The 25,633-nt window shown below is 43.9% G+C and overlaps 1 protein-coding gene across 1 annotated transcript; it reads right to left on the bottom strand.

The window, feature by feature from the left end:
* Nucleotides 1-5,417, bottom strand: myclb (MYCL proto-oncogene, bHLH transcription factor b). The gene is made up of 3 exons (XM_041956095.1): nt 5,175-5,417; nt 3,618-4,331; nt 1-1,888 (listed from the first exon to the last, which is right to left on the bottom strand). The coding sequence occupies exons 2-3, from the start codon at nt 4,285-4,287 to the stop codon at nt 1,080-1,082; spliced, it is 1,479 nt and encodes a 492-aa protein (XP_041812029.1). The 5' UTR covers nt 4,288-4,331; nt 5,175-5,417; the 3' UTR covers nt 1-1,079.
* Nucleotides 5,418-25,633: the final 20,216 nt, after the last annotated feature.

Raw genomic sequence — 25,633 nt, 5'->3', positions numbered from 1 at the left:
AAGACAGAGAGGAACCTTGATAAAGACCCTCATAGTGTTTTTTTTTTTTTTGCAGATTTTGATTGAAAATAAGATCAATCTCAACAATGCCTGCGTGGCAACATTTTTTCTCATTTATTTATATTCATATTGATTTCTCCAAACGATGCTACTAAACGGGCCGTTACTGTGGGGCTCTGCGCTACTGCAGAAACATTTGTGGTGCAAGAAGAAAAGTTTATGAATGGAAACCTGCAGGCACAGATGTTAGGACTTAACCTGAGCTATTCCAGGAGGCGCAGTTCATATTGTATCCTTCCAGTTGTTATTGTTGCATGGCTCAGCACAGTCCCACTACAGCCCCCTGCATTCCCATTATCCACAAGCGTAGAGCTAGAAGCTTCAACGGCTGACAAGCAAAAAAAAAAAAAAGCGAAGAAGAGAGCAAGAAGAGGTTCGATGCTATGGAGAATGAGAGAAAAGAAAAAATAGAAAAGAAGAGCAGAGCAGAAAAAAGGCACAACTTGATAACAAAATGTACAAGTTGTATGCCAAGAGCTAAGGAGCAGGGGGCTGCACCTCTGTAGAGAAGCTGAAATTTGGAGGAGACTCTCCAGAGAAACACTTCAGACTGTTAGAAAGAGGAGACATCGCTGCTGTGCAAGCACACCAAGCCCTGTCACAATCAAGGAGGTGTCTGACCAGACCATGCAGCAGTTAAAACAGCACAGTTGTAGCAGTATTTCAACTAGAAGCTGCTGCATTCACAACAAGCGTCCCTGTAGCAAGCAACAGTTTTTAGCAGGGGGAAATACAACAGTTTGACAAACCAAATCTTGAGTAACCATGGACATGTTAATCTGCCTGTTAGATGTCCCATAAGATCAGTCCCATGCTGGCTGTCCTGACCGGCTCACGGCCTCGTCAATCACTCAGAAGCTAATGTGCAAACCACAAAACTAAAAAAAAAACAAAAAAACAACCCACCCGCACAATTCCAACGTGACCAATTCAAAGTGAACATTAGTGTCTTTTCTCCTTCATGTAGTCCCGTTCAGTTCTGTGAGTGTACGTGTGCGGTGACGGCCGACCCCTGTCGCTCAGGATCGTTTCAGGTGCGCCAGCCTCTGCAGCAGCTGCAGCTGCCTGGCTTTCAGCTGCTTCCTCTCCTGAGCCTTCTGCCTCTCGCTGACGTGTAGCTGCTGCAGGTACTCTGTGGCTCGCGTCAGGATCGCCACCTTCGGCGTCTTGGGGCAGTCCGCCAGGCCCGGGATCTCGTCCCGCAGCGACAGGAACCGCGAGCGCAGGTCGTTCCTTCGCTTGCGCTCCAGGAAGTTGTGCGCCTTGCGTTTGTCTGTGTCCTCGCAGTCGGAGGACTGGGGGCTGGACAGGTGGGAGAGGAAGTGGGCCTTTGAGGGAGAGCTATGGGGATGGGAACTTGAGGAAGAAGAGGAGGAGGAGGAGGAGGAGGAGGAGGAGGGAGGAGATGAAGGTGATGCAGAGGAGGTAGGAGAGGAAGCGCTGAGGTTAGGGGACTCTGACCTGAGTCCAGCCATGGCCACATGAGACTTCCTGCTGTCTAAGTTCAGAGGGGCGTGGCCGGGCCGCGGCTGGTGGTAATGAGAGTTCTGGTGCGGTTGGGTGATCTGGGTGGAGGCCTCCTGCCGGACCCTCTTCCGAGGCGGCTCGGCCGGCGGAGGGAGTGTGTCCGGGGAGGGCGCAGCATAGTTGTGCTGCTGTTGGTGGATGGAGATGTGGAAACGCTTCATGCCGGGGTCGAGGGGGTCGGCCCGCACCGTTATGGTCACTGGTTTGCGAGTGTTGACCAGTCGACGAGGTTTGCGTTGCTGCTTGTGCTCCACTGTCACCACGTCAATCTCCTCTTCATCCTCGTCTTTGTCATCATCATCTGAAACAGCAAGAGGAAAGGTCTTAAACTGTGTGTTTAATTATACAAAACACCTGGTGAGGAGTGCAGGTGGCAGCTAAAGCTGGAAAGATGAGCCACATCGGTGGAATCACTCGCCTGCCTCCTTAAACCAATTAAACGCTTCTGTAAAAAGTTAATGCACACAACCTCATGAAATCTACATGATCTCACACACACACACTCTCAGTGATGATTCACTGCATTAGGTCAGCTCCCTGAGTGGAAATTAGCTCACTTCACGTGGAGCCAGTGAGGATGAGAGGCAGAGGCAGGTTAGGCGAAGACGCAAATTTTCCCTTCAACTTGCTAAAATGAGCCGACTGATATTCAACGCTGCACACGTTTAAAACAATTTGCTGCTCTATTTACTAGAGTGGAAGCGAGGTATTAAACATGAGGAAAGGTCTTATCGACTTGATTTCCGCCAGCTGGCTAGACTCCTGGGAGATTTTCAATGCTCTTGTAAATTGAAACACACTTTTAAAGTAATTGCACCTCTGTCAGAAAGTAGTAATCTCTACATGAATAACATATAAAGAGAAGCTGGGGAAAGAGGGAGTGGTGCCAGCCTATTATTTACAACAGCATTTATATGACAAAAGATGACATCTCATATTACAAGGCATACAGAATGAATTCCCTCAAGTAGCCCTATAATGGCTCTTTATTGGAGCTTAAGCTTACATTCATTTCCTACGACTGCTCATTCTCCTCCTCTTTGAACACATATTATCCGCAGAAATGGTGCGTAATACTGCCTCAAACTCGTGTCAAAGAATTCTGCGGGCCCAGCCGACCTCCTAAATGGCTAATCCCGCTCTATTCACAGCCCGGGCTGGCTCGGACCAAATCCACCCACTGACACAATTGGCGCTGCAGCCTGTTGAGTGGAGGAATGCAGCAACAAGTTCCCTTTGTGGCATTCCACACACCATTATGCATGGTCCAAGCTCAACATCACATGGCAGCCTACATACCAGTCTCAATCATATGCGTTGGAAATGGAAAGAGTAGGTCTCAAGCAAGATTTTGGCTAGACACAGTAACTAAAAGAGAGTTGACTTCCCTTCCCTCCTTGTTACATAAAGTTTCAGCAATAACCAGGGCTCTTATTGAATTCACGTCAAATCCGAGCCAGGGAGCGCGGAGAGGATATTGTTATCATAAGTCAGACTGGAGGAGCAGGGAGAGGTAGCAGCTGGTCTGCTGGAGCCAGGCCAAGCAGCAGATGTTTCAATGGGCGTGTCGCTCTCTGGGCTTGAAGCATGTGTTGCATGCACCAAGGTAACGCAATGCAGTCATGTGCCGTGCCGGCCCCTATGGCCAGATAATGGCTAATCAAAGCAAAATATTAACTAAATGAGTGCAGGCAACATGACATTTCAGGTCAGGCAAACCTCCGGCCCAACCCTTATAAAAAATTTTAAAAAGCCTGGAACAAAATGCATGTGGGCAGCCAAATAAGAGAGAGACTAAGTAGACATATTTTTAGAAAATAAAAAGGAATAGTTTTTAAATACTATGAGAAAACCGTCATAATGAGTGATAGTGGTCACTAAACCACATATAGAGTATGAATATAGCATGTCAGGTCATGATCATTAAGCTCATTTCACCACAGACAGACTAAATCAAAGAAGTAACTGTAGTAAAATGCTTCTCTGTATAGAAAAGTGCAATATGTTGCTTATTCGGTCTGTTCACTGACCTGATGAGTCGGTGTGTGACTCTGAACCAGAGGACACCTGTTTCTTGCATCCGCCGGTCAAAGGGAAAGTGAGCACCGCAGCCGGGTCCACACAGTCCGCTGCCAGTCCGCTGAGGGCTGACGCGTCGGCGGGGGCGCTCTGCGCTCTGCCCGGGGAGGTAACGGCAGAGCCAGCTGCGACTTTGGCAGAAGCTCCCGTCCCGGGACAGGAGGCGCAGCGCTCCCCTACAACTCTGTCCAGCTGCTGCCCGGCCGAGAAGCCGCTCCACATGCAGTCCTGGATTATGATGGAGCTCAGGTTCCCGAAGGAGTCACTGGCCGTGGTCAGCTTGCAGGGCAGGTCCTGCTGCTGCTGTTGCTGCTGCTGCTGCAGCAGCAGCTGCTGCTGCTCCTCCTCCTGCCCTAAGAACTGAGAGACCCACTCCAGCTTGTCCCCCAGGGACGGGTAGAGCAGCCCGACCCTGCCCGACCCCTCCACCGCCCGGATCGGGGACATGGGCGGGGTCGGTACCAGCTCGAATTTCTTCCATATGTCCTCGCTGGGTGCTGTGGACTTGAAGAAATCCTCATCCGGGTCGTGGTGGTCGTCGTAGAAATAATGTTGGTAGTGGTCGAGGTGGTCCATGTCCCAGTTTTCATAACGAGGCGCGGTGGAGCTAATGCCCGGCATGGGGGCTGCAGGCAGTGGGGTGAATCACTCCCTGTTCCCTCTGTCTGCGCAGAGATAGAGCCAACAGTTGTATGAGAACTGAGCCTTATTCTCATCAAAATAATCACAGCCCTGTCCCTAGACATGTTGCCCTCTGGGGGGAATGGGTTGATTTTGTGGCTGTGCATAATGCAGCTATTTTGGATGCATCACACTGGTTTAATTATATTGTTTGCTGGAGCAAAATATTGTCCTAGCGTTCAGAGAAAGCCATCTAGTGAGGTGTGACAGATAAACTAAGTACCTGCATGAGAACATGATGTGCCAATTAAGACTAGGTCTGCAACGGAGTCCTTCTGAGGTTAATCAGAGGGGTACCGTACACAGGCTGGAAGAGCCGACAACTGTGAGGATTTTTCAGGCAAAAATGCTCAAGTTAAATATCGCAAAGTTAAAGTTAAACTAGGCTACGCTTTGTTGCTGCTGAGAAGTTCAAGTTTCGCAACAGTGTTTCATTACATAACAGTGTTTTAGTAGTGTACTGTGACAGAGACAGGAGGATAGGGGTTTCGATTTTTTGCTGACTGCTGAAGAAAATACAGATGAAATTAGGTTGAAATTCATTAATTGGATAGTCAGGTACCCGTCCTGCCTGCCAAAGAACCCGGTCAGGCCGGGGAGTCGTGCGTAAAGTAGTTTATCTGACTCCTCCTCTGTTCAACTCCTTATCAAGCTCAAAGAATTCAGCTGCGACTGAAAAAGCGCCGATCAGTTAATTAAGCAGCAGGCGCGCCGGAAAGCTGCGAACACACAAGTTCACGCTGCTCATTTATGACCTGAAAAGTCTGTCCCTGCGCCTGTGTGGTGTTGACATCCTCACGAGAGGAGCGGACTACAGTGAGTTTTACCTGGTGTTGAGAGTGAAAAAGCTGCCTGCGTCTTCATGAATCCGCCGTGCGCAATTTAAGTGTCCAAAAAGCGGCAGCCACAGTGATTCCTTACGCGGAGTCTGGCTCAGACGTGCGCTTTCGCGCTGATCCGCTTGGTGTCTTCTTCGGGTTGTAAACAGTCGTGGGGGTAAATGAGTCCTTCTGGTCGCAGTCCCGCCGCTCAGAGGGCTGGACAGGCTTTGGCTGTGGTCACTTTTCTTTGCCGACAACTGCACTATATGATCCGGGGGAAGGAGAGTTGGCTATTATGCATAAAAGGCGGGTCGTAGTAGGAGAGCCACGCCTGCCGTTTAAAGGTGCAGCACACTCAAATCACGCATGATGCGCTGCAGAGGGCATGTTATGAGAGCCGGTGTGACACTGATTTCATAAGGTGGCACCGTTCTGCTTTTGCAATTGTTATGCAAACACAATAACAATGTGTGTGTGTGTGTGTATGTGTGTGTGTGACTCCAAATACACTTGTGCAAATACATGAGCACCTGTGCGTAATCACCAGCCTGCATAAAAGGCATTAATAAGGAGGGAGTCTTCCGTAACAAGCACTGACTAATGTGTGTCTGCGTATTACTCGTGTTGTGGGGACATAAATCTGCTTACATAGTCACATTGTGGGGACTCGCCTTCCTTATGGGGACAATATGCAAGTCCCCATAATGTAAATGGTTCAATTTTATGGTGAAGACTTGGGTTAGGGTTAAGCAGGTAGTGGTTATGGTTAAGTCTCCAAGAAATGAATGTTAGTCTATTGGTTTGAAGGTTAAGACCTGGTTTTAAGGGTTAGGCTAGAATTAGGTTTGGGCTAGGTTCACGCATTTAATTGTGATGGTTGAGGTTAAAGTGAGGGGCTAGGGAATGCATCAAGTCAACGAGGACCTCACAAGAATTGCAGTACAACTCTGTGTGTGCGCGCGCGAGGCGGTCGCAGTGATTTCACGCGGACATATGGCCACAGTGTCTGATGTGGTCCGTGCATCTCATAGTCTCTGTAATCAATACCAAACTTCTGATGTAGAGCCCTCCCTCTGAGCGGGTCAATACGGAAGCAAGGCTCCGTGTCTGCCGCGTCAGTTGCGCGTCTCTCCGACGGCTGCACGCGCACACACGCACACACGCACACGCGCTCCAACAATTGCTGACACTTGTGTTTCTTGCCGTGCGAAACCATCTCACTCTTTTTCGGGGCGTGAAACTGTGCCGCAACAAACTTTGGCACGCTCGCTCTCTGGGACGGTGATTGAGAAACATCCTTCTTGTCACAACCTGCTCCTCCGAGGTTCCCTCCGCGTCCTGACGGCGCAGCAGACAGCGTGAAATCCTCGTCTGTCCACCTCATCTCCCCATCAAACTTCAGACACCCACCCCCCTATCCCCTGCCACTCATCCTCTACCCTGCTCTCCTCAGTTTTACTCTTGCCTACTTTTACCCCCCCTCCAACACACAGCCCTCCTCTTGCGCTTTTATCCTCAGTCACCCCTGATCAAAAAGCTCTTGACCCTACATGAAACGGGGAGACTTTGGAGGGTTATATTCTCCGTTTCCCAGGAGAGAGCCTACAAAGGCGCAGAACTAACAGACTGGAGAAACAGAAGCGGCAATCTTTCAATTTCCCCGTCTGTATCACTTTCTCTCTCTCATCTTGTCCTGCTGCTGATCCCCCCTCTCTCTCTGTCTCTCTCTCTCTCTCTCTCTGAGCTTTTATCTCATCCCTCTCTGTCTTCTGCCTTGTTACATACTTTGAGATGCTTAATCTGCCTCCCTGCTTTGAATTAATCATCAAAAGTGACTGGGTGCAAGGACCAGCTCCTAAAAAAGAAAAGAAAAGAAAAGTCGTTTTCAGATAAAATAAGTAGATTAAGTAAGTTTAGCCACCCTTCCCCCGCTCTCTAAATCATTTGTATGTACAAAATGTGCACGTTCCTGTTTAAAAGCAATATTTCATGGACATTTAAATGTAAATATGATTCTGGAAAATGCTTTCATGCAGATTCTCACTACATGGATGTGTTGTGGTGGGTCTCAGAGGGAAATAGCTCATTTACAGTAATTCCCCTACGGATTAGTGTGCCTTGTTTGCATGAAATTAGGAGGAGTACTTGTGATGTGTGCTCTCTGATCTATCTCCCTATATTTTCTTTCCGCTAAAAAACACCCATACATACAGTACAGATATACAAGACGCAGTCTTGTAGGATTAGTGAAACATTATCACTCATGAGGTACCAATTTAAGTGGTATCTGCTCTCAGAATGGAGAAGCTGATCGCGTTGATCTGCACCATGCATATTAATATTTAACGTTATACTGCTGGCTTGCAACAACCTAAAGTAACAACATAAATAATGCAAACCTCAACAACCTTGTATAGTTCAACATTGTGAGAAACATGCTCATTTACTCTCTTGCTGAGAGTTAGACGGGAGGATTGACTGCCAGAAGCCAGTTATCTTAGTTTAGCATGAATACTGTAAAAGGCTACCCTGGTTCTGTCTGAAGGTAAAAAAGCACTTTTAAAGATCATTATTAACAAGTTTTATCTTGTTTGTTTAATCCAGAGATTTAATGACAAGTTTAGGGTAATGTGTAGGAATATTTCTTCACCGGGTGCACTGACTTCTTGGAGTGGGTTGTAACCTTGAAGTTGCCAGGCACTGAGCCCAGCCAAGAAATAGTCTAGAACATACATGTTTCCAACATTCATGCTAAGATAAGCTAATCAGCTGCTGGCTGTGCTTCATATTCACCATACAGACAGGAGATTGGTATCAAACTGCTTCTATGGCTCTATAAACCGCTGTGCAGTGTTTTGCCATGTGATAAGCGATTCACAGATCACCTGCTAATTCTTGGCAAGAAAGTGCATGTGTATTTCCCAAAATTGTCAACTACTCTTTTAACAGACTGCAGAGATGATAAAACTTCACTTCATCTTCCATCACCTTGGTGTCCCTTTTGTACACTTTCTTCACTGCTTTTCACATGTACACTTAAGCATGTTCGGAGAATTAATGGTGGGGCAGCTCGGCACGCCAGTGAAAAGTTAGTGTTATGAGTTCTCCCAAAATCAAGGATTATAGCTTTCACATAGGAGACTTACTGTTTTCCGTCCACGCTGCCCCTGCAGCTTTGTGTTTCATTTTAATGTAATGTGGTCGCTTCTCATCATTAGATTAGATTAGATGAAAAGAGGCTGTAATGATCCCCATGGGGCTGTCGTAGCGGCAGCAAAGTGCAGGATATGACTTTATCATACAGAATACTGCGCATGATAAAAATAATCACACCAATTATGCAAAGAGATAGAAAACCAATGCTGCAAATTTAGAGGCAGATGAGCAAAGAAATGCAGGTTTTCTTGAATAAACCTTTGCGTGTGCATGTGTGTTAAAGTATAAACAGACAACTTTAACTGTTCACTGAAGAGGCAAAGTGATATTGACATCATTTTATCTGGGGTAACAGCATAGTTTGCATATTGCTTCATGCAAACAGGTTGGTGTGAGTGTGAGTTAATTGATTCGTCTCTATAAGTGAGATGTGGAAGCATGGACTGGATTGCCAGTCAGCCTTCATTTTCCTGTGCGATCGTACACGCTGGCAGACCGAACTGCAGAGTGAAAGCGAGGCTTCTGAGGAACCAGTCTAAATGCTGATGGTGTCATTGTTCTATAGCCATTACTTTGTGCTATCAACATTTACTTCATAATGATATGTTAAAGCAAAAAAAGCTGCCTACTGGCGGTTAAAAGTATCGTATGGGTACTGATTAGATTTACACATTGATTTAAAACAGAAGATCAGAAATAGTTCAGCTCTCACCGTGTCATTCAGATTAGAAGAGAAAGCACACACATAGTAATGGAGATATACAGAGGCTGACTTTGTTTACTTACTTAATATACAAATGGATTCATCTTTCAATTGGAATATTCATATTTACATTACAGGTAATTACTCAGTCTGTGTAAAGGAATGATGTATTGCACTGAGGGAGGGAGTAAGGAGCAAAGAAGGGATGGAGCTGGAGAGAGGAGTGATGGCCGGGAACACAGGTGGAGAGACAACAAGGGTCCTCCCCCCGCCTCTTCCTGGGTCACCCTTCATGTCATTTTCCCGACCGCCCATTCTCCACCCAACTCTGACCTTCCAGACTGATCAATGAACACCTAGTCTGAGACACACCCATCAGTGTGCCTGGGCCGCCACAGGTTCACTTCGTGTAATCTGGGAGACTGGAGAGGAAAAGTGACAGCTGCTACCCGCTGGATGGTGTTGACCTCCGACTGCCACACGAACCACACGCACACACACACACACATAGAAACACACACACACGGTAAGGGAGAGGATTGCCTTTCAGTCCAGATGCTCATTAGATAGAGCTCTTGCACACTGAGCTGCATCCAGAGCTTGCTTCTTTTAAATGGCCGCTTCACCCAAAATACAAAAAAATGATTTTATCGCTTCAATCTTATGGTATCAAGCAATGAGAGAGAAGTTTTTTTGACCAAAACGAGATATCTTCTCTCAATGGACCTCCTTTGTATTATATATTGAAAAATTGTGCTGCTCTCAGCATTAAAAAAAACAAACTTTCATTTGAAAAATTCAAGAGCATAGTTTCTTTTCAAAAACAACATTATTGTTGAATAAAGTTTCGAAGGACTTTTTCTTTGGTAAAATAAAGTTGAAAAGTGCTCACAGTGAGGAACACGTAGCAGTAACAGGAAGACTTATGTTGCTGTTGTTGTTTTTACTGTGAACACCGCAAATGAAATTCAATTTACTTCTCTTTTAAATGGGGTGAGGAAGGAATTGTAGAGACGGGTATCTCGAAATCTGCACAAATACAACTATCTGCATTTGTAATTTTGTTGAATTGAGACTTTCAAGGGCCTTAACGCCTGTTTTCGTAATCTGCTTCTTACTGTGAGCGACGAGGTCCGACATGCACACATTTCTGCAGAAGTTAAAGCACTTTTGGGTCTTTCACAGGAGGGATTTCTCTAGTCAGAGTTTAGAAACACTTAATCAGAATCTGAGTTGTGGATTTTCCTGCTTATGTTGCCGGACCTGTCAGTTAACTATGCTCAAACCGCCATGTGTTTGGCCAGTTAAACTCTTAATAAATGAGATGCTTTTTTCCAAGCTCTGATTGCTCCTTATTTAATCATGAATTTTTAATATTATACATAAATAAGCAGGATTTCCTGAACCTGAACAAAGCAATAAAATGTTATATATGGGCTTTCCAGTAATGTGTTGGAGAAAATTTTCTATTTAACTAGAAAATCAAAGCAGGAAATAAAGCATGCCATCAGTATTGGCTCCCACTGCTGTCCTGCAGTCTATCTTTGGCTCTGTAATCTTTGTATATCTTCCCGTGTCACTGAGTGTCATAAGTCCACGACTGTCCGTATATAACATTATGTGTGCAAAAACAACAGCTGTGTGTAATCAAAGGAGAAATTGATTTTAATCAAATGGCAGAGCAGCTAATGATTAGCAGTTATAGAAAAAGCATCAAGGTGGCAGGAAATCCATCGAGCCTGATGAGGATACGACTGAAGCCTGAATACCAAGAGTGAGCAGACCTCATTGCTTTCACATGCAACAAGCGCACCATAATGTGCAGACAGGGGAAACAACTTTCTAGACCGCATGTGTGTGAATGTCTGCACAAGCGCATACACAACTGACCAACCCAAATTACACACACCTACACACATCAGCAGCAATGACTGACAAGCTGTTGTTACTCAGTTGCTCTTCTTCTTTCTTCAGTGACTTTTATTGCATTCTGGGTAGAAATCAATTCTGGAGGAACAGGCTGTCAGCACAGACTGTACCCTGGAGAGACAGAGAGAGAGGGAGGTAAAGAGAGGGTGTGAGTGTGACGAAGAGAGGGGTATATATGCATGTGCGTGTGTCAGAAAGCAAGTGAATAACAAGTGTCTGGCGGAGACGGAGAGGAGAAGAGGGGGGAAACGGAGGAGAGAGATTCTGTGCAAAATAATGAATTAAAGGAGGATGTGAAGAATGTAGAAAGAACTGAGGAAGGGAGGGAAAAGGTATTATATATCAAGGGAGTGAGGGGAAAGAGGGAGAGACAGGGTGGAGAGAAAAGAGAAACAGCTCGATGGAGACTTAGGGAGGTGAAGAAATAGCAGTTCACAGGAACAGACTTGAAGAAAACGATGCAATTACATAACTGATATTTGGCAGGGCAGTGTTATTGAGCATTCTTGAAGCATTGCACACTCTGACACATATACGCACACACACACACACACACACACACTGACAGATCTGTACACAAACTCACACACACTCAGTCAACACAGAGTACAGATAATCCCACATATATGCATACATCCGTAGTAGATAAATACAACCAAACAGTAGTCTGGTAATATTTCCTTTGATAAACTGTCTTCTGTTTTGCATTTACGTTACGTAACATATGCAAAATGTCTCAGTGTGTGTGTCTTACAACCAGCTGAGCTCATTGTTTTGAATGTGTCTGCAGAGCCAGGATGTACTTTGGACAGGTCAGCTGTTTTCATGAGGCCCGCTGATGTTCTAAAATGTTATGTTCAATTTGGAGAAAAGTTCCTTTTTTTTCGGTCAGCGAGACTTCAGGCATCCTGCGATGTTAGTGGTTGACGATGATGCAATGATAAATACAAACTGTGAATTAAGCACATGTGGCTTCCAGCTGGTGATGGTCAAAAACCTTTGTAAACAGACAAACACTCAGTCATGTTTCGTGATGGAAACAGACTTCTTGTACCATGTTTGCTTGTACTAGTAACCAAATTATATGAAAAACAAATTAATTAAAACATATGTTCTTCTTTAAACATTTAAAGCTGCATTAGCCTATAACAATAAAACATTTTCAGCTTGAATCAGCCGTCTGATGCTACTGGAAACAGTAGGTGAAAGCGGTGAGAGAGAATCAGAACTGCATAGTTAAAAAAACAAAAACAATGAGCTGAAAGGTGCTATAATGTGAAGGGAACTGCAGACTCAGGTGACAATTATCTGCGGGTTTGTCACCAGGAGTGATCATTTTGCCATTACACATAGTAATTTGATCCTTTGTTAATAACTAGTAATGATTAGGGTAGCTTGTGATCAGAGTATGATTTGTCATCCATAAATTGAACAATGGGTAAAATGTTCACCCACCACTATATTCATCCTAAAGTCAAATATGGAGGCGTCACCTCAAAACCAAACACAACATCTCTGTGTCCCTGTGCTGTTTTGGTACATTGCATGAATCCCTCACCCACTGTGTCCTCTCTGCAGCAGATCAGGACATACTGTTCAGTAGTGAGACATCTAGTGGTGAGAACTGATGCTCTGACTCCTTCACTGGCAGATGAAAATGCCCAGAGACAGCACTTCTATTTTGTCTGAGTTTTTCCTTTTTTTAAATTTATCCATCCATCCTCATGTTCAGTCAAATCCCGTAGCTCTGTGTTTTGTACGTGATGTACAAAATGTGGATCGCGCAAACCAGAAGAGGGCAAAGCTGTCAAGGCAGCATCATCTAAAATGTAATATTTCTCTATGTACATTGGAGCGAGAGCGCTGTACTAATTCGTCCAAGATGTTACAGACAAAGAAGTATGAACTATAGCTGCAGCCTTGAATCTGTTCTCTGCCTACTGACAACACTGAAGACCTCACTTGGCTTTTGAGCACAGTGAAGATGTAGCCTTGACAAGTTGATACAGAACCGACTACGTGTGTTTGTGCAGACAACAAGATCCTGGCAAACACTTTGATGCAGAGCAGATGTCGAACAGCCCGCAGCCAAAAACAAAGTCTAAAATAAAATGAACGCCATAAAATGCGACAATTGAAGTCGTGATAACTATGCAGTTGTCTGCTTTTGCAGCTCCCATTTGAGAATCTGGGACCTGAGTGTCTCTCAGATGTCAGTTACAAAGCTGCTTTAAAATGTTTAGGTGTTCAGGTTAGATTGGCTATGCTTTACCAAAAAAAATCCCTGTCAAAAAAAGTCATGTCAGCATTTCCTGTGAGACGCTTGTATTCATCACATGAGGCAGCATCAGGAAGCAACTTGGGAAACACCCTGGACCCGTCAGTCCACTACCGTCTGAACTCAGACAGACAGGCCCTGTCACTCATATTCACGTTTATGAGCAGCTCCGTGTCACCACTGACCTGCATGCCTTTGGACTGTTGAAGAAAATCCATTCAAATCCCTTTGGCTGTGAAGTGACAGTGCTAACCTGATTTGTACAGGTGACACATTTAAAGCTGCAGTAATCAGTTTTCTTATGTATGAAAAGGGTCAGATTCACAGAGATTTGTCACCCGGTTCTGCAGGTCATCAGCTCTGTGTTGCATTTCGCCATTTTTCAGCTCATTGTTTGGGTTTTACAGACCAGAACCTTTGCTGCTTTGATTCATTGCATTGCTTCAGGTGTTTTCCGCAGCGTGAAAAAGCTCCGTTGAACCCATCCCTGCCCAGTTCCAAGCAACAGACCAACAACAACATATTTTTCTCAGGAGCTGCTGGAGACCAAAAACAAATTATTGGAATATTGAATTCAGATTCACTTGGTGTTCCTCTGTGTCTGGATGTGTTAACAGGCAACTGCTGGCTAATACATCCACATTTCAACCTGCTCTAATCAAATGCTTTAGATCGTACATGGTTAATATAAGGGTTAAAGCAATGGTTGGGTTTGTTTCAGGCAATGACAGTGAAGGAGTCAGGAGTTGCATGTGGCGGAGAGGCTGAACACTGAGTCAGAAAGTTTTATTTTAGATAACAAGGAAATCTGACATGGTTAGAGGTGTCTGGTGTTGCATGGTGAGCAAAAAAGCTTACTGGTTGAAGCTGATACGAGTCTCTAAAGCCGTTGGCTGTACAGATAGGATTACCTGCATGTGTACATAATAGACAACAAAAAATTGTTGTGTTTCAGCCAATTGGGGCAAATCTGTGCCATCTCAATTTTAGGGTGTGGCATTTTTCTTTGTCACAGCTCTGATTTCTGATTCGGCTGAATAAGATTTGTGTTTCTTTTACAATGAACAGCTCACCCCTCGCAGCTTTAAAGGAAGGATGGGGGTGTCAAATGTGTGCAGTGGCTGCTGAATACTGGTCCTGAGCTGGTCCTGTAGCCTGAGGGCAGGGGAGGCAGGGATGTGTGGTAACCTACAGATGGGCGCCGAGACACAGATGGGCACACACACACACACGCACACACACAAAGGGCCCTGCAGAGAGATCAAAAGAGGGAGTGTGGCTTTGACTTGTCAACAGTGAAGACTGATAGATGGCGGCATCTGTGTTGGTTGGAGAGCGGAGGAGGATGAGAGAGGAAGATCTGTGCATTATCTTCCATATTATCATCACATTCATTTTAAACAAAGTAATGTCTGGATTTGCTAGAAAGCTGGGAATGCCTCTCTAATTCACTAGAACTAAAATGCACAACTGATTAAATTAACTTTCAGAGCATGTTTGTTGTGAAAATAAGGTAGAATTGATCATATAGATTTGCCTAATCTCAGTCTTATTTCCATGGTGACAGCTCTGAGACATGCTATTTGTAATTCAAATGGACTAACCCTGTCAACCGCAGATGAGATGAGAAAACCACGTATGTTTTCTTTCTCCACAGGCTCTTGTCAGAAATGCACAAGCTATAAACACAGTTGCCCACACAACAGAGGAGGGTAAGTGGAGATGAAAGGAACCAAGAGAGACCACCTCACCTCATAATTATTCCTAATTAAGATTAATTGCCTTTAGGAGGGCTGGGGTAATTCCTATTTGCCCTGTGGGTGTGATTTCCCACACAAAGATGATTCAAAACAAAACAAGACTGTCGACACAGATCGCCTCAGTAGTTAGCATTGTCTTATAGTGCAGTGCCTAATTTATTACAGTACACTGGTACATTAATCTCAGTCACTGCTCTGAGAACATTTATTTAGCAACCAAATACCAGAAACATGTTTGCAGAGTGCTCCGAATTAGATAAACAAACACCAAAATGGCAAAAAGTAAACCAATATTTTTGTAATGTATGTGAGAGGGGACGCATGTAGTGATGAACTCAAACAACTCTGACAATTAAACAACTCTGTCAAGGAGCATTATGGCGTCATTCAGCCTTAGTTCTTGGTTTCCTGGCTGGTAGCTTCACACACTCTTCACTCTCAACGGTCTCATCAACCTCATTTCCACATGCGACTGTTTTCAGTGACATACAGCCCTAAACACCCACTGTAAAATGCCTTACCAGCACCTAATGGTAGGCAGACAAGGTGAGCTCCGTTGTGGGCATGTTTCACCAGGAGTTAGTGGAGAGGTGGAGCCGGTGCTGCAATTAAATAAGATTGAGAGACCTAGTAGAGACAGATTAAAACACAGAATGGTCCCATAATGCAATGTTACAGAGAAAATTGGTTATTCTGTTGTACAACCCAGATGACATCATTATACTTTGACTTTAGAGCTTTAAAGCCTCTCTCTCGCTCTCTCTCTCTCTCTCTCTCTCTCTCTCTCTCTCTCTCTCTCTCTCTCTCTGTCTATCTATCTATCTATCTATCTGACTATATATATATATAATTATGTGTATTTATCTCCCCCTGGTGCCATAAAGATTGTGCACACTGTAGTTACATTAATGAGTTGTCTGGTGTTCTTATCTGACAATATGACACAATCCAGAGAGAAGTGAAAGTGGATTCCACACACTCTGTCATTAAGCATTATTATGGTCCCTGCAAATGATAACTCTTGTGCCAACCAGACTCAACTATGCAAGTGAAGTATTATTAGGTGAAGATGGTTTTCCTTTTTTCACGAGAGGGCAGACCACCTCCAATCACAGACCCAATCTCTTGCGCAGTGGAATGAGAGGAAAATGCAATTTTCTTTTTGTGCAATGACAGATGATGGCTGAGAACACATGTGAGTGCTGTGAATGTGATCATGCCCTCGTGGTCAGTATGAGAACATGTGCAGAGGAACTGGGATGTTGAAGTACTGATACACATATAGTACAGACTTTTGCTGCGTCGCATTTCATGAAATAAGCGAACCATCATGGTGACCAAGCAGAATTGAGGGAATTTTTCAAGACTGTCCAGCGTTTGACGTAAAGCGTCCTCTAAATGACACATTGTGACTGCTCAGTGCCCACACACAATCTGCTGCTGAAGACCATATATTCATGGGGTATTTTTTGATCCCCGCTTCTCTACAAAGACTAGCTGCCCTCCCTTCACCCGGCGCAAACTCCTTACCACCCCCTCCACAACCACAGAAACGCCCAGCGATTGTCTCTCACCGTCCCTGCTGAGGAAGACACAATGGTTAACTTTTAACAATACCTCCTCCAGCTCCTCTTCACATGTAGCCAAACTGAGGCGGTCACTGCGCGTGTGAATGTGTGTGTATCTCCTCCGTGTCGTCTGTGAAGCATATGGCCTTCTGGTGGAAGGTCACCGAGTAAAGGAATTTGTGTCATTCTGGGAATCTTTCTGCCTCCTTTCCTCTTTAACAAACTTAGTTCTAAGGCACTCATGCTTGAAAGTGCAGCCACCCATAGAGACACACACACACAACAAGCATATATCTGCCCCAACACACACCCGCCCACTATATGACACAGAACATATTTGCCGCATACCATTTGCTACACCCCTGTGAATCAAATAAGCAAACTTCTAAGCCAAATTGCAGTCTATGTATTGCCACTTTATGTGCAGTGGTAGAAAGTAACTAAATACTTTTCTTCAAATACTGGGCTTATACCTACATTCACTGATTTTCAAGCGAACAGTTGGTAATTTACACATCCAGCAGACACAGAGCGACGTTAGCATTCATTTGGTGTCGTTTTTCTGGCCACCTCATGAATTTAAGTCCAATATTCTGTCTGCTGTTTATGGTCCTCACCAACCCCCGAGGGAAATATCTGCCTCCAGAGCTGCTAAATGCTCCACGAGCTAAATATCGCATTCTTTACTCCACTACATCTGTCTGACAGTTATATATGCAAGCTACTTTGGACAGTGAGATTTTATTTTCAGGACATTTGGAGAAAATTATAGCGCAGCTTCAACATTGAAATGCTGCTTAGATGCTGATCACCCAAAAACATCATGTATATGTAATAATCTAACACTCGGAATTTACTTGTGCATTTTACACTGAAGCATAGTTTGCTGATGATACGTCTGCACTCTCACATAACTTAATTTGAACACAGGATGATCACTTGTAATGGATTTTTTTGGTCTGTTTATTACATTGTGATATTATACCGTTAAGGGATCTAAATTCTTGTCATGGCGAGAAGTAAAGAAAGCAATGATTATTATGATATATATCGAACTGTGAATTTTGCATGCCATTACACCCCTAACACACACACACAGGGAGAGTCAGACAATCACACTAGTCAGATATTATCAGGAGCAGATGTCAATGAGGAGCATCTTGTTACATCTTAACTATGGGGAGGAAGGGACACACTGAGTGATACACACTATACCCCTATTGTAATTCTACCACCTTGGGGGAAGGGATAAGGAGTAAAAGGTGGGGGTGGAATGAAGACTAAATGCAAATGTTTCTATAATCTTGGCCCATTGTATGTCTGAGGAAGAGAGAAAGCAGTGAGGGAAGAGATGACAAAGAGGTGAAGAAAAGAGCAGACATCTAGACCAGAAATGACTGTTAAATATGGTGGTGGTGCAGGGTTTGGGTAAAGAGATGCCTAAGTGATCAGACTCCAGGGAGGGCTCTGATGGTGGGCCACGGTCTTTCAGGTGGCAGCCCATTGCCTCGAGGCTCTGGATGGGCTTCCACATGTCAGGCCCGGCTAGTGACAGATGTCACTGAAACAGCAGCAATTCACCACTAATCAGCAGATGATGCCGCGACAGAGGAGGAGAGGGGCGTTACAGTGAAGTGAAAGACAAGGAGGAGAGGAGATGGAGGGAGTGAATATTCATTTACTGTCTCCTGTCTGTGATGCAGGACTTTTTCTGTGCACTGCTCTTCTCAGTATCTGTGCACGTGTTTGCACATGGCATCACAGTAAATCTAACACTTTATATCTTTGTCCCTGAATCTGCTCTCTCTCTCCTGCCGCTCCACTTCTTGCAAGATGCAGTGACTATGATGAGAATGTGTAGCTGACATGAATAGATGGTGCTGATTACTGACTGCATGTGTGTGTGTGTGTGTGTGTGTGTGTGTGTGTCCCAATCACGGCAGTAAATCCATCTGTACTCCGGCTGTTATTATCCAACCTGTATCCGGGTGTATTTCTCCCATGCTGACACAGTCGTCACCCATGGGTGGGCGGCGCGGTGATGCGTGCGCGTGTGTCTTGGCATGTTTGTGTGTATTTCTGCATTTACATGCACATGTTTGTGATAACACTGTACGTGTCGATGCGTCTGTGTGGGTTTGACTTTGTGTCCATTTGTGTGTCGCTGCGTGCACATGAGCCCGTTCGTCCGCCCCGCATCTCACTCCGGTGATGTAGCGTCCTCCAGGGATGCTGATCCTCACATCACTGAGCCTGTCAATCATTGTGATTGATCAGTCTCCTGCCCCTCCCGCCCTCATTCCTATCCCCCTTGTCCTCTCCTCCTGGTCCAAGCCCCCCGGTGATTAATCACTCACTCAGACAGGTAGCAGTGACATCATCTAATACTCCCCCCACCCCGCTTAAAGAGACACACTGAGAACCGGTGGTCAACTAAGTGATGAGAGCAGATCCCCAGCAGTCCCTGAAGTAATCATATGTACATTCACTTGGTGACACAGAGCAGTGTAACAAGGAAATGACTTTATTGCTAATCGAAAAGGAGCCGGTTTGTCTGGCATTACAAGCATTTTGCATGCATTCTTTGTACTGCCCATCAAGGGGGGACTTGGCTGCAGTCTATTGTCTATATTTTAATATATACAGTCTGACATAGTCAATGTTGATATGCACATAATGTCTGAAATCTTTCCACAAAACTTCATTAGGTACAGACATCACCTCTGTCAGTTGTTGGCTTGCAGATATGTCATCAGCTGACCAGGCAGTGGATGTATTCTTGCTTTTACTATAAGAACCATGGTCAGCCATGGTATATTATTATATGTATGTATAGTAGAAAGCTTCCCTCAAACCATGCAATTATCATGATGATAGCATTACTTTTTTCTTCACCTTTATTTTACTTTGTAATTAGATCAAATGTTACTTACAAGTGTATATATAAGTAAAAATGCTGGGCCAATAAAATATGTTTATGTGTAGTTGTAGCCATGTCTTGGCTTTCACACTGATGGTTATCTTTTGCAGTAGTTAGTTCTTAAGCTCTGACACCAACCTAGAAGTTATCAAAGCATGTAACTCTCCTTTCCCCTTGCTATGCTTTCCTGGAGGCCTGGAGGTGGCGTTCTTTCATTTGGTGTCATCATACTTTGCTAAATAAGCCCACAGAAAGTGAACACATCAGTCACAGAATAGGTTTTTGTGGCCACATGTATTTTCCTTTTTTGTAAAGCTGCTCAAAGTTACATAATTATATAAATATTCATAATACATTACATGGATTGACCGGCAGTATCGCCTCCCATATCCAAAGCGAGAATGATTAATATCAATTTCACATCTTAAGGCCATATCCAATATACAAACCTGCTTCAGAACACAAATTCAAAAAGTTTTGCCATTTGTGAAAATAGTTTGTTTCAATGATGCAATTTCATCACACAAAAAAAAAAAACAAAAACAAACAACAAACAACAACAACAGTGAAGCAGTGACATGAATCATGGTCACGCTTTAGCAGAAGCCACTTGCCAGTATCTCACAACCTTGGTGCATTCCTTTCCCTCTCCAATCAAAAGCACAGCTTCATTTCAAGGACAAGGAATTCTCTCCTATGTGACCCTGAACATTGCTCAGATGCTTTGAGACGAGGAGGTGTGCTGACATAATCACTGCACATAACTGTCATGTTCACCCAAACACCGCACGCTTAGACAGACAGACCGACTGCTTCCAGTGCTTGTGCCTACTGCTTTTGTTTGTGAAACAATTGCTTTGTGTCCAGTATCTAGGTCATGTTTCTTCAGTAAAGGTCAGGGGCTCTTGTGTATTTCCACGTATATTCAACATGCAGAAACATTTACAGCTGGAGCTGCGAAGGAGAAACATTTCCTGGAATAGCTGCATTTCAGCCCGACCCTGATCATCATTGACTTTTACTGCTCCCTGCTGGGCATGTTGTTTTGCTGCACACAAGATCAATTATCCACTTCCCCTTGGCTAGCACCTAAATTAAGTTTCATTGTATTTTCTTTAGCTCCATATCACAACAAATTACTGCGAGCAATGAATGTGTTTTTGTTGTTGTTTTTTCTTTTTTTTTGCAATTTGCAATAACGCTGTCAACATTTTTTTATACAAGGGAGTCTGTGGTAGTCAGTCCTTCTTCTGCAGATATGTCCAGGCATCCAGCATCCACTGCATTCAGGAGAGTCATATGATCACGTATGATCACCTTCATGTGTGTTCAAAAAAGCCCCAAATGGTTGACTAGGTTACAGTGAGGAAAGTCCAACATAGACATGAAACGTCTGTACCATTGCACATTTTTCATTGTCTACAGTGCTGTAACGAATTAAACAGAAACATTTAAAATCCAGACTTTTCTGTGAATCCCTTTTTTGGTTCTCTGTGTGCGAGTCCTCCTTTGCTGCATGATAACATTTTCCATGATTACCGCACCAGAGAAGAAGACAAAGGACTGTTTTTTAAGGCAAAGCTCAACTCAACCGCATTCAAATTCCCCAATGCATGAGGAAAATAATTCCCCTAGTGTTCTTTGTTTTTGTGGCATGGATGTCTAATTTACAGTAATGTTGTGCTATGCTATGAGAATACACAGTTGAGTACATCAACAGTTCATGAAAGATATGGAAAGGCATGGAAAAGTGATCAGTTTAGTGCACATTGACTTCTGTTGTGCTGTCTGTGTGATGACATTTGAAAAAGTGACTCAGCACTGAGAATTGCACGTATCCAATTGTACAAAAAAGTAATTACTGTGGATTATTGTGATTTTATTTGCCTGTGCAGTGTCCTCCTCTCAGGAACACAGACACTGTAATGCTGCAAATATTCCAGTAGGTGGCAGCAAAGTTAAAAAAAACGTACCTTTGTGTAAAGGCTAACTTCTCTGTGTTCATCCTGATAACAGCTCCAGCCTTCCAGGAAATTCAAAAATAAAAGTTAGCAGTACTTAAGAAGGTGTTCATTGTTGACAGTTTGCTACACAATTGTATAGACACATAATAGACATATGGCATCCTACAATTGCACTTTGGATCACATAAAACGTCGTTTCACTCTTAAAAGATCACTTCAGAGATACTCTATATGAGGTCACAGAGAGCAGGAAGCAATAACTGGTGTATCTCTGGAGAGGTAATAAAGATAAGGGATAATTATAGATAATGGTTTACTATTGGAAATAAGTCAGCAGGTTTTGTACTTTAGAAAACTACATAAGTGAGCATGAAAAAGTGATTAAAGCTTTGGCCTATTTCTACAGATCAACATGTGCTGCCTGTACCGCTTGTGTTGCTGTAAGTACTGGGATGTTATTCTGTACAAAGAGAAATGTCTGCGCTGACATAAATAATGGCAGAAGCAGCAGAGACGACGCACAAATCAGCTCACAGAGTCTGGCTGAGAGTGAACTCATGAACTCCGATTTCCTTTGACTGTCCTTGTCTATTTTCTCCCAAGGGACAGTGGCAGACATGCCAGTAGGTGGGCGCAGTACACACACACACACAGAGACACATGCACACTCGTGCACACGTCACAGTTTCCATTCTAAACATAAATAAACCCTCTGGAGAGCATAACCATACACAGTCAGCTGTATGGGGTCTATTATGACACCCCAGCTGCTCTCATTGTACGCCGTCACATGAGTGAGCGAGTGAGTCGCAGGACATTTTAATGGCATGCTCTCCGGCAGCTACTATCAACACAACATCTGATGGATCACCGGGAACAATTCAAGCACCTCATTCAACAACAAATCAATGTGTTGAAAGATAGCGAACGATATCACATTGAGGTCAATATTTCGACCTGCAACGGTACTTGAAAGTTAACACGACCTCCGGCAGCCAGCAGCCTGAGGCCACCTCCGGCTAAATCATTACACAGTCACACCATAATGACCTCCCACGTGGCACTGAGCACATGACCCACTATGAGGAGAGGACAGCCAAAACATTATGGAGAGTTTAGTCTGAAGTGTAATCAAGCGACTGCTGCGGTATGGTATGTTTATCAAGTCAGTGTTTATACTTTACAGTACAGAAGTTGTAAACGCTTCATTTACGGCCTGTGATGACTGTAATAAAAGGCAAAGTCATAATTGGACTTGACTTGCATGAACTGCATTTCAGAAGGAGCGGAATTCTCCATCTCCCTTCCATACAGCTGAGAGTGCTGCAGCAGTGTTTGCTTGTCTGCATGTGCATCTGAGCACGTTGATGATGTGAATTTGTGTGTGTGTGTGTGTGTCTGTGCATCTGCGTGTCCAGCTGAGTTTGTACTGGTGTCTCCTGTTGGCTTAACTAAATGTGAACACACGATAAGTAAATATGAAAATGTCAGCGTGGTTGCCTGTTACCCTACTTTGTGTCTATATTACCTGCTGCTGTCGACAGAGTTCACACACACTGTTCCACAAGTAGGAACATACAGTACGTTATTGATGTGGCACCTCTATTAACCCTGCACACAGTCTGCAGTGGATTCACTGCTAACAATGGTATTCTAAAATGAAAATCCCACAGATGAAACATGCCTTAATGCAGTGTATTTATCTGACTCGGCCATGTGCCTGCATTTTCCTCTGTTCTTCTTAATTTGCTGTGTTCGGGATGTTTCTGGGCTACAACCTATGGGCAGTGGGTGGGAACAGCCCTAACAGCACAGGTGAGGATGAGACGACCAGGAACCAATAACCGACAGTTCCTGCTTAGTATACCTTTTATTACCCCTACTCAGCATCCATGCTTTCAATAAGAGGACCAGCCTCACCTATAGATTCCAATGTCCTAATTCAAAGTCTTTATGCCACGTACAAAGAGCTAAAAACTTTCACGTGTAGTCTCATGACTCATCTCATGTGAAACAGACTGACCTGAAGACCACAGTCAGCATATAAACTGCAACGTTAATGATCAAATTCCACTTCGGCAACCTGAAGAAGGACGGCCGTTCTGAAGACCATTTGAAGGAATGCTTTGAGTTTTTGGGAAATACACATATTCCTTTTCTTGTTGAGGGTGACATGAGAAAATTGATACCACTCATGTCTGTGTTAATTATTAATATAGTTAGTATTTTGAAGGTGAAAGCCATGATCTACAAATTGAGCACAAACCTCTATAAGTCAGTTACCTACTGCAATTCTCATTTGGCCTTCAACCAAACAAACTTGAAGCAGTTTCCTATTAACTTCAGGTGTGGCGCAGTAACCAGAAATTTATACACGTAGAAAAGTGGTTGTAGTAATTACTGAGCTGGATTTAACTGGGGCGTCTCCGATTATTGTGTACATGCATGCATTTATCTGCGTGTTTGTGTCGCTCATGTTTTCTTCCTGGTGTCATCACGAAGCCAACGCATGCGCATGTCTTTTGTGTTTGCTTGAGTTTGTTTTGTCCTGTTCTGTGCATGTCAACATTGTCTTCTTTCCTTTCTCACAAATCTCCTGTTCTCATTCTCTCCCCTCCGAGGTGCCTGAAAGTCCCTGGAGTTTCTCTGATATCTGCATCGTCCCATCAAGAAACCGCCTGCCGACACGCAGAACTGTTGACATTAAAAACACATTTTGTGTTATAGATCTCTCTCAGTGTGAGGTTTTTCGTATAACTCTATAGGTTTTTTTTTAAGCATAATTGTCTTTTCAGGTCTTTTCTTTTCCTCCTCACTTCATGCACCTTGCTGTGCTGAGAACATATTTGAAAAGATATGAACTCTCCGATCACAGCCCCCTGCTGCAGTGGGATGAGTCTCAAATATTTTACCTTTCTTGACCCTTTCTTGACTCAACTCTGGGTCTAATGGATCTTGAACAGCTTTATTATGAATACTACTTGTACTGCTTTATGCACAACCTCACCTGAATCCTCTGAACCTGAAGACAGACAGCCAGTGTAAACACGTTGACATCACCTGGCTGGGTTAGATGTCATCATGCCAGAAGGGTCAGTCTACCACGATAGCACCAAAGTTCAATGTTCTGTCACTCTGAGCCACTCTGTCAAGAAATATGGACTTTGAAACAGTCACCTCAGCTTCCTCACCATGGTGTGTTTGTCTGTCAGTGTGTACTTGCATCTGGACTGTCTGGCAGCACAACTGAGGTCATGACAGAAACAGATGATGGTGATATTTTGCACTGTCAGACATCAATTTGGGTCAAATTGGGATTTTTGTTGCATCTTTTTTTTTTTTTTTTTTGCCAATTTTCTCTTGAGCTTCTTTTCCATATTGCATTTTGACAGCCAGCATGGAGGAGGAGTGGGCTGGTGTGACCTTGCATTCTCACATCTTCCTCTCTGAGGGTTTCATTAGTTGGACGGAAGCACAGCCACAGTGGAAAACCAAGTTTTACACTCAAGAAAAAGTGTCCTTTGTCAAAGACACAACATGTTTTGTGCCTGCAGACCACTGCGATCTGCTGACTTTAACTATTGGAAATAACTTGATGTGACATTGTCTTATCTACGTTTGAACATGTTTTTGCAAAAGTGTTATTCCACGAAATATGCTAATGCCTGTCTTAAACAATGAGGTAAATCAGGGTGCCTGCTTTCGAGCTTTGAAAACAGGCACACAGTCAAAAGATGTGACTGCTGGTCTTACATTTGTGTGTTTAATGACAACCAGGATGGATATGCTTAAAAAATTGAGAAGGGCGATGTTATTACGGAGTTATTATATGTTCCTTTGAAGATGTATGTAGCTAGTTGCACTCTTTATCTGCAAACTCTATGTACCCAGGTGTTTCATTCAGTTAGTCAGTTACCTGAACATTTGGTGTACACAAAGAAAGGACGAGCCAGCTGTGTGTGTTGTCTGAGTAGCAATGCCTTACCAATTCCTGCGTCAGTCTCAAAACTCAGGCAAGTTTGTGTGTGTGCATGTCTGCAAGTGAAAGGGAAGAGCTTCTGATGCAAGTCACAACAGGTAGAGCAGACAATTAAAGAATCTCATCCCTTTTCTTAAGTAAGATCTCTTATACCCTGGAGGATTTACTGTTATCACAACCACAAAGACTTGTAAAGTCAGAGTTGCCA

This window comes from Chelmon rostratus, chromosome 16 (genome assembly GCF_017976325.1).
Source record: "Chelmon rostratus isolate fCheRos1 chromosome 16, fCheRos1.pri, whole genome shotgun sequence".
Taxonomy (NCBI): domain Eukaryota; kingdom Metazoa; phylum Chordata; class Actinopteri; order Chaetodontiformes; family Chaetodontidae; genus Chelmon; species Chelmon rostratus.
This window is presented reverse-complemented; position numbering and strand designations above follow the sequence as displayed.